The sequence below is a fragment of the Prionailurus viverrinus genome, unplaced genomic scaffold, assembly GCF_022837055.1.
Source record: "Prionailurus viverrinus isolate Anna unplaced genomic scaffold, UM_Priviv_1.0 scaffold_83, whole genome shotgun sequence".
Classification (NCBI taxonomy): domain Eukaryota; kingdom Metazoa; phylum Chordata; class Mammalia; order Carnivora; family Felidae; genus Prionailurus; species Prionailurus viverrinus.
This window is the reverse complement of record NW_025927645.1, coordinates 205,956-216,158: the sequence shown is the minus strand read 5'-3', so window position 1 is coordinate 216,158 and position 10,203 is coordinate 205,956. Positions and strand designations below refer to the sequence as shown.

The following is a 10,203-nucleotide window of genomic DNA, read 5'->3' as shown; positions in this document are numbered from 1 at the left end:
CCCATAGCAGGCTCCAGGCTCTGTGCTGACAGCACAGAGTATTCGAGGCTTGAACCCATGAACCGGGAGATCATGACCTGAGCCTAAATTGGCCGGTTAACAAACTAACCCAGGCGCCCCTCAACTAATTTTTTTTTTTTAAAGAGAGAGTGTACACATGCATGCGAGCAGGGGAGGAGCAGAGAGAGGGGAAAAGAGAGAATCCCAAGTAGGCTACGTGCCATCAACGCAGAGTCCAATACAGGCTTGTTCCCAAGAGCTGTGAGATCACAACCTGAGGCAAAATCAATAGTCAGACATTTAACCAACTGAGCCACAGAGGTGTCCCACAATTATTTTTTAAATGTCTTATTTTTTCTCTCCTTTTCTTATTTACCTTTATTAATATTTATGTTGAAAACAATAAACATGGATCAAAGAAATACAACAAAATGTGATTAATGTGTCTGGTGGTAGGAGACTTGTGGAGGCTTACTTTTAATCATAGAAATAAAATATTTTAAAAAGTGATATTATGTAAAAAGAAAAAAAAGAGTCATTGTCTGTTTAGTTTAAAATACTGGATTATTTTTCGTGGGCCAAGTGACAGAAATGTGTCTTCCAGGTCCATAAATATCAATAGAAAACTAGAATGAAATGAAGTGTTCTGTTGAAAATGTATGATAGAAAATTCACCATCAAAAAATGTAATCACTGAGTAGTTATTTGTGCTATTTATTTACTCTCACTTTTTCCTTGGACCCCATTCCTTCTGAGTTATCACCATTAGTGGTAAGGGTAACAATAAAAAGGACAACCTATGTTAGGGTATATGGATAACAGAGAATATGATTCTTGTGACTGAGTTCTCACACCATATCAGTCAATGGCACAGGGAATTGAGTAAGGAGCCCCAAAGATCACATGGAAGTTAGTTTTAGATAACCCTAGCCCTGTCTCTTGCAATCTGAGAACAATACAGGTAAAACTTTAACAAGGTTTCTATTGAGGAGTTATCAAAATCGATGACTAAACAGCATCTCCTAAATTATGGAGAAATTATTTATTATATTACTAAATACCACATAAAATATTTGTTAAATATCCAAAGTAGTGAAGACAGTATGCTCATTTTGATGCAGAGTTGAAGAGGCTCATTTTGATGCAAAGTTGAAGAGGACTGTAAATACTCAAAGGCAAACAAAAATATAAACATTAAATGTGAATCTGAGAATATTTGAAGGAGCCAAGGAAAATGAAATGGCCCCCACTGCCTAATACTGTGCATAATCCACAATATGTACAGTTTACAGTATAGTAAGTAACTATGATCTATCACTTCTTCATGAATTAAACATGCCCTAATTGTCTTTTCATATGTACTCCTGAAAGATTTCAACCCTTCTTGTTCATGACTAATAAAATGTAATTTGTAGAGCCTCCAAGAAATCCTTAGAGTCATTTCTGCTCTTGCTTTCTTTTTCTGATTGATGTCTCATTTATTCAGTGAGTCACCAAGTTATATCTGTTACCTCAACTTGGAAATATCTCCAATATCTCTCACTTCCTGCCATGATTCCACTTCCAAGTCCTTATCACAGCACCCTGAAATTATTTTACAATAAACTCTTACATGATCTTATATCCCCCCATCAAATCCACATTGCATATTTCTACTATATTAAACTTTCTATATGTTTATCATTTGACTTCCCTTCTTAAATATCTTCACTGGCTCTAAACCATGTCCAGAATAAAGTCCTATCTGCTATGACTGATTTCACAGCTCTTAGAGTTAGGCTCCATACTGGTAGTCTAACCCTACTACCCAGAACTTACCAAACATGAGCCCTGCATGTCAACTAGATGGTCTTTCCCAGTGTTGTGTAGCCTATTTCATTTCACATTCTTTCCTGGGTTTTTCTCCCTGGCTAGAATTCATCTGCTCTCTTCTCAACATAACTAAATCTAACCATCCATTAAAGCATAGCTACTGCCCCTTCTTTTCCTCCAAGCCATTAATTTGGTTTCTGAAATGATGCTTCCTGGTATTGTTTAGTTGTGACATGTTTATTATGTGAGTTCTCACGCCCTCTCCAAAATTAAGATGTGGCTTACATTTTACTCCTCTTATCAATATTCCTAGTACTCTACCTTGTATGTTGTATGTAGTCCTTAAGTTAACTTGAAATATACAATGAGATCCCCAGTTTAAAAACTGTTACCAAAGGCCCTGTCAATAGAGATTTGACAAATATAAAAATTCATTTGTAGCATGTGCTTTGCTTTTTAGATGTAGTTGTGTTCTGACACAGAGCTTAATCTGTTCTATAAGTCCCCCACACATTTAATTTTTTTTTAATTGCTAAGAAAATCCTTTGTTCAAAAGCTATATATACACACAAATTTCAGCTCAGCCTTATATTTTAATTATCACTTATTTTGAGTGAGCATCAAGTGGATCTGTTTGGTATCAATAATTACTAAGGGATTATGAGTATTCCCAAAAAGGGAGTTAATCAATGTTTTATCTGGAATCAAGGAATAGTCATAAATACCATTATACCAAATTCTTCTCTTAACTTTTCCTGGATGGGAATATGAAGACTTAATCCAAAAAGAAAAGTGATCCTCATATTCTGTGGAGTTTCACTTCTACTAAAGACTTTCAATTATGTAATACCATAATGAAATAATAGTAAAAATGTCAAGATTAACATATTTTAACTCATGATGAACACGTTCAACAGAGTCCCCTAGATGTAAACTTTTCTGAAAAGCATTTTGTTACTATTTTTTCAATTGGAGAGTCCCCTAAATGTAAACCTTTCTGAAAAGCATTTTGTTACTGTTTTTTCAATTGGCAAAATTTTCATAAACCAAGTACTGAAGAGTCAAGTAAAGCAAATGAGAGAACATTGAATTATGTCCCATTATTTTTTTTAAATGGCATCTTTATGCCAACACTAACAGAAATAGCCATTGTGTTGGTAGTCGTACTTCTAACTGTAATGTCATGCCGTTTTCACCATGATGCTGGGAAAATGATATTGAAAGAGTAATCTTTTGAACAAATAGATTGAAGGAAACTGTGTGACCCTACAAACAATTATAAGATTATTTATCTTCAAGAAACGTAAAATTTGTCCTTTAAAAATTCCACAGAATAGTTTTTAATAAAGGGACAGAGTATTGAGGGATTAAAGAAACGAAGTGAAATAATTTTAAAACATGCTTTTGTTTACATATCTTAACAGATGCCTACACCTAGCATGTTTACATCAGGCCTCTACATTCCTATCTGTAGGAAAAGAAGAAAAATCTGTTTAAGAGGACTTAACTAATGACAATGCATTGCCAAAATGGGCTTAAAATCCTTCCAAAGTGCTGAGGGAGAACTGTTAAATGGTTAGAAACAATCATACTCTGACCACTTCTTTGAATTACAAATTTATGTATATACTTTTTGCTTTTTCACTGAATGGGCACAACCAATTTAAAAACCAGAAAGATAATACAGTTGCATTTCAAAGTGGCAAATTATAAAGTGCACTGCCAAAGTGCTATACTTGTCATCCACAAACATCTACATGCAAGTAGTACTGGGTTAGAATGTTTCAGGGCAACTAATAGTGTTTGCTAGCAGAACAACATGGTGAAAAAACACAGAAAAGTAAAAGAACATGTCTCACAAAAACCTTACATAAAAATATCTTCTTATCATTTGATTTATATAGAAACACACTATAATTTCTTAGTAGACATTCAGACCTGCAGTAAATATTGTGACTGAAAAATGGGCGGGAATGGCTGAGATATGGTGACCATGAAAATGACCCATCTAATTAAAATTTTAAAAGAAGAGATCATGGCAAGGAACTACATGCACTTGTTAGAGAAGAGGTTGGAGAGAGAGTAGAGCTGGCAGAAAGGAACAGACATCAATTAAGGTAGAACAGAAAAAGTAGTTATAAACAAATGAAACTCAGAAGAATAACATGGGAGTTGATATATGTATATATATATATATATATATATATATATATATATAATTCACTTTCAATGTGAGTTAGGTAAATTTTAATATGAATTATAGTTAAAACTTTGTTCCAACTATCTCACAATATTGTGAGGCTCAAATATAAGTTGTGAAAGTGCTGCATAAACTTTAAAATGCTATACTCATGTAAGACTGATTATATTTACTCAAAATGCAAATGAACCTCTCATTCCAACTCAGGAAGAAGGCAAGCAAACTGCTCTCTGGGACACAGAGGGAGAAAATGTCACTCTGATCTGTTCCCAGATTTTCTTGGAATCACAGGCTCTATATATTCACTCCATGGGCTGGCTTTGAATGCAGAGCAAAGATACTGTAATTCAGACAAATGGACCTGGAGGCAACATTACATAAGAATTGTATAGAGAAAAATCCTTCTGAATCTGTGGAAGAAAGATATTCCATTTCCTGCTTCTTATTGTTCATAAACCTTTACTGCCTGCACACCTGTCATTGAATTATGCTAATTTCTCTTTTAGGAAGGAACTAGAGGGGCAGGAAAAGTGATAAAGATTCACCAAAGCATGCCAAAACACAGAACATTTCCCCCCCAAAACTAACTCCTGGGATAGAAAAATAAGTCTAAAATGCATTATCAGGTAGGTATACATTACAATGACCATTTTACAGCAGGGAACTGAGGTTTAGTGATGCTAAATGACTTACTTAAGGCCACTTACTCAACACCACAAAGTCAAAATTTCTGGGTCTGAGTCTTATCAAAGCTCTGCCACAACATAACCTTCCACAAAAAAAAAGAGAGAGAAAGAAAGAAAGAAAGAAAGAAAGAAAAAGAGAGAAAAAGAAACTAGAAGGGTGAGGAGGTAAAAAGAACCAACCCATATTTTTAGGTTTCTTTTTTTAAGCTCTATCACTAGATTTTAGAAATATTCTGACATTCTGTAAAATTTCCCTTGAAATTTTAAAGTTAAATGCCAGTTCACATTCTTTGATCATTAACTCTCAATGCATTTTCATTACATTAGAAGCACATGCAATCGAAAGAGCACAAAATCATGAAAATACACAGTTGAAAAATCTTAGAAATAATCTATTCAAACCACCTCATTTTATAAATAAGCAAGTTAAGGCTCAGATTGGTTAAGTGACTTGCTCAGGGTCACACAACTTGTCAGTTCCAGAGTCAAGATCAGAATTTAAATTTCCCAACTTATAGCCTCGGGATTTGTTCCTTTCCAAATCTGTTAGAAAGGGCTTCATTTAAACATTTAGTCCAGAATATCCTTAAAATTGAGTGTAATTAACAAAAGTAAGCCATGTGGCAAGGAATTAATAGTTCATACCAAAAATGAGCTGCCAGTCACTGTGATAAGATCTGTTTCTTTCTGAGAACCATGGTTTCCTGCTGGATTGGAAAATCCAAACTGGGTTTCTTCCTCCTGTCCAAAGAAGTCAGAGTCAGGATGTACATTCCATTCTGCTTTGGTTGGCGTCAGTAGTTCTGAGACACTGTTTTCACAAAGGGTGCTGGAAGGAGTCAGAGCATCTGTGTCCACTGTTAGCTTGCTGCTGGGCGTCAAAGCTTGGGGTTCTTGACTCGAGTTTTTCATAGCCAAAGGGCCCAGAGATGCCAATGGCCCCACACTTAGACTTGAGGCATCATCCATATCTAAGGGACCCTGCTGAAAACCAGAGGCTGTTGTTCCAAAAAAGAGAGAGGTATCCAGACTTTGGGGAAGGTCACTGGTGGCCATCAAGGTCCGAGGGTCCACAGCCTGCCCTAAGGAATTATTATTATTAGCAGGGAGGTTCCCTGCCAGAGTTGAACTCACAGAAGCCACATCAATAGTCAAGATTCCAGAGTTCACCAGTGCTGTGTCCAACACTGCAGCAGAACTACTGCCAGGCACATCAGAGAAGAGAGACACTAGCTCTGCATCATTGAGATCACTCTGTCCCTGGCTGGTAAGTTCACTGCTGGGTGTAAGAGAATTTGCAGCTTCCAGCTGAGCTAAGAGATCCTGGCTGAGGTTGTGCCTTTTGGCCATGTGGGTCTTCATGCTGTGCTTGGATGTGAAAAGTTTATTACAAGTAGAGACTGGGCAACGGCTTTTCCAAGTGTCCACATCCTGCAAGTGTTTCTTGGAGTGAATGTAGAGACTACTGCGAGCAGAGAACCTGGCACAGCAGCCTTCCACAGGGCACACAAAAGGCTTTGTGCCCAGGTGGGTTATGCTGTGGCCTTTCAGGTGCTCGGCCCTCGTGAAAGATTTCCCACAGCCTTCCACAGGACACATGAACCTCCGGTCATCATCGTGCTTCCTTTTGTGCCTTAAGAGTTTGGACATGCTGGTGAAGTTCCAGCCACAGCCGTCAAAGTCACAAAGGAAAGGTCTCTCACCTGTGTGGCTCCGCAGGTGAATTTTCAGGCGACAAGCCTTGTCGTACTGTTTGCTGCATCCAGGAAAAGAGCAGGAGAAGAGTTCCTGTTCCCTGAAGTGGGCACGGTTGTGGGAAAACAGGGCACTCACTGTGATAAACGTCTTCTTGCAGCCGGAAAACGCGCACTGATAGGGCCTCTCGGGCTCGAAATGGCTGCGTTGGTGGGCGCTGAGTTTGGCCTGTGTAGGGAAGCTCTCCTCGCACACTTCGCACTTGAATGAGTTCTCCTGCTCATGGCCCTTCATGTGTGCCTTAAGGTTATACACTGTGGTGAAGCTCTTGCCACAGCCCTCCGCAGGGCAGCCAAAGGGCCGAAGTTTGTCGTGAGACTGCAGGTGCCTCTTGAGCTTGTAGGAGGTGGTGAAAGTCCAGCCGCAGCCGCCCAGGGGGCACTTGAAGGGCCGCTGGCCCTGGCTGCTGCTGTGAGTCAGCAGGTGCACCTTCAGCTGGTGCTTCTTGGCAAAGGTTTGTCCGCACTGGGCCTCGGGACACAGGTACAGCACCACCCCCGGGCCCGGGCCCAGCGGCCTGCGGGGGCTCTCGGCTGCTGCGAGCTGGCTCTCTGCCTCCTCCTCAGGCGCCGGGGCAGGCGCCGGTTCAGCCGGTTCGGCCAGCAGGAGGTCGGGCGGCAGCTCGGGGCAGTCGCTGGGCTGCGCTGCGTGTGGGATCCCCGCTTGGTGAGCCATCAGACCCCCGGGCTGAGGGGCAGGCGCGACCCCAGGCTCCCAGGCTGGCGGCGGGGGCGTGGCAAGGGTGAGGACACCATTCTCAAAGCGCAAAAGCAGGTTTTGGTTGTGGATGGTGATAGTGCTCGCGAAGGCCATGGCGGGTCCCAGGCCTGGAGCGGGGACCGGGGCTGGGGCTTGGGCCGGGGGTGGGGCGGGGACCGCAGACTGGCAGTGGGGGCCTAGCGCCGGTCGCCCAAGTGGGTTCCCGCCACTCTCACCCTTCTGGAGCTGTGGGCCAGACTGGGCCTCCTCCCTTCCTACAGGCCCTGAGGCCTGGCGGGCTTCCGAGGTCTCCACATCACCACCCACTGGGTCCAGCAGCACCAGGAAAAAGTCATCGCCGTCGCCGCTGTCGCCACCGCCGCCAGCGTAATCTGGCCTGGGCGCCAACGGGCTGGGGCCTGAGCCCTGTGAGGCCGCGCGGGCCTCCTCGCACTCCCTCTCGGGCCCGCCATCTTGGAGGCCCCGGAGCAGCACGAGTCGGCGCGCGGGGACCTGGCCAGCCCACGGGTCAGGGCCTCCGTGGACCCGGCTGCCGCCCGCAGGGATGCCAGCACCGCCGCTCTGTCGCGTCCCGGTAGCCGGGAGCAGCCTTGGGCTTTCCATCTCAGCGTCCGGGAGGCTCCGCGGGAACCAGAGCAGAGGAGGAGGAGCGACCCCGCCCCCTGCCGCGGGCCTGAACATGTTCCTGAAAGGGAAAAAAAAAAATGTGCAGTGCGCAGAAACTGGCCCTATCAGATATTAAAACGTGTTTAACGACACAGTGATTTAAATATTCTGGTACTGGGTCTCTGGAACAGAACAGAAAGTCCAGAGGCAGAGCCTGGTGTACATAAATAAGTTCTGCATTCAATATTTGTAGGAAATCAGGGTCTTCCCAGATAATGAGTAAATGACAGTTCATTCGGTAAATGGTACTGGAATACCTAGCAATCTATCTATTAAATGCAACTTAAATTCTTACATCACTGTATATAACAAAATAAACACTCCCAGCCCCTCCCAGTACTAAGCATGGTACTAAGTAATTTTCATGTGTTAAAATTTGTTTATTGGGTGGCTGGCTGGTTGTGATGAAGTTTTCTGGTGATGGTGGGGTGCTCCGGACCGATGGCCAATAAAGAATTCTTGAAGATGTCTTTGGTGCAAAAAGGTGACTTTATTAAAGCACGGGGATAGGACTCATGGGCAGGAAGAGCTGCACTAGGGTGGTGAAAGGTAACTGATAATATATCCTCAGGCTGGGAGAGGATTAGAGTTAGAGTAAGTCTCTAAGGACTCCTGGAAGCAAGGTTTCCAGGACCTTGAGGAAAAAGCTATTTATTAGTGTTTAGTAAAACCTCAGTCAAGAGACTCTTCAGATATAAATCATGGGGCCATAAGCTTGTAGTATGATTGCCAGCCTATATCTTGGGGCAGTTGATACAAAGGAAGTTTCCAAAGGAATTTTTATATGTTAAAGTAGACTTACAGATTCCTCAGCCGGGAGGTGGTCAGGATAATGTTAAGTCAAGATTCTCTTTTTCCCTTAGCAAAGTGTAATCATCAAGGTAACTGCACTCCTAGAGGGACATCACTCTGAGGGTTTCAAGGACTGGTCAATGGGCTATAAGCAGTAAAGGAATTTAATTTTTCATTTGCCTTAGTTTCCCACATCACCATGGCAATCACTTAAACCACTTTCCTTTGTTCTTGGGTAGCCAGGAGTATCCAAGGAATATCACACATATTCCACCTGGCTGGGGGCTGCTATTAGCCTGCACTTTGCCTTCAGCTTGCCCCATGCTCCCTCATCAGTTGGATTTATTAATTTAGTGAGAGAAAATTCCTGGACTACTATTATGAAAAATGCTGCAGTGAATATTCTTGGACATGTCTCATGGGACACATATGTAAAATTTCTTGGATATACCTCAAAAAATAGAATCACTGGGATATAGGATGTGAATATTCTCAGCTTTTCTAGGTGATGCCAAATTGTTTTATGCAGTAGTTGTGCCAATGTACAATCTCACCAGTAGCATAGACAGTTCCTGCTGCTACACTTGTTTACCTACATCTTGGATTTCCAGAATTTTTCTATTCTATTTTCAGTCTTGTACTTACTGATTTAATGAGTTCTTTATGTATTTTTAATACCAGTCCATTGGTGGTTATGTGTGTGGCCAAAAAATTCCCTTCCTCTGTTGCTTTTATTTTCACTTGTATATGTTTTGCTTTGTGAGAAGATCTTAGTTATAATACAGTCAAAATTTATTATTCTTTTCCTTAAGGTTTGTGATTTTTCTGTTTTAAGAAATCTATCCATGCACTGGGGATGTGAAAATATTTTTTTCTATACTGTCTTCTAAAATATTTATGGTTTTGCCTTTCACAGTATGTCTTAGTCTACCTGCAAGTGATGTTTGTGTATGGTGTTGAGTAGGGTTCTGCTTTTTGTTTTTGTTTTTGTTTTAATTTGGATATCCATTTGTCTAAGTAAGCACTTACTGAAAAGTCAGCTCCTTTCCAACTGAATTGCAGTGACTCATGTGTCAAGTATCTACCTATGTATGGGCTGGTTTCTATGCCCTCTAGTAAGTACTGTGGCCCTATTAATATATCTATTTGAAATACCACATATCAGTATTAATTACTACAAATCTAAAGCCAATCTTGATATTTGGATAAGGCCAGCCAATTCTTCCTTGTTCTTCAAAAGTGTCTTGGTTATATTTGGCTGTTTTTATTCTGTGTAAGTGATCAACTCATCTGAAAAAATGTATACCAAAACTCTTTGGGGATTCAAATTAAGATTATGTTGAATATTTATTTATTTATTTTAAATGTTTATTTATTTTTGAGAAAAAGAGAGAGAGAGCACAAGCAAGGGAGGAGCAGAGAGAGAGAGAGAGAGAGAGAGAGAGAGAGAGAATCTGAAGCAGGCTCCAGGCTCCAAGCTGTCAGCTCAGACTTGGGGCTCAAACTCACAAAACATGAAATTATGACCTGAGCTGGAGTCAGACTCTCAACCAACTGAGATACCCAGGCACC

The 10,203-nt window shown here is 41.4% G+C and overlaps 1 protein-coding gene across 1 annotated transcript; it reads right to left on the bottom strand.

The window, feature by feature from the left end:
- Positions 1 to 330: 330 nt before the first annotated feature.
- Positions 331 to 7,854, bottom strand: LOC125159893 (zinc finger X-linked protein ZXDB-like). Its single transcript, XM_047848544.1, has one exon. It carries the CDS (start codon positions 7,852 to 7,854, stop codon positions 5,338 to 5,340), a length of 2,517 nt encoding a protein of 838 aa, XP_047704500.1. The 3' UTR covers positions 331 to 5,337.
- Positions 7,855 to 10,203: the final 2,349 nt, after the last annotated feature.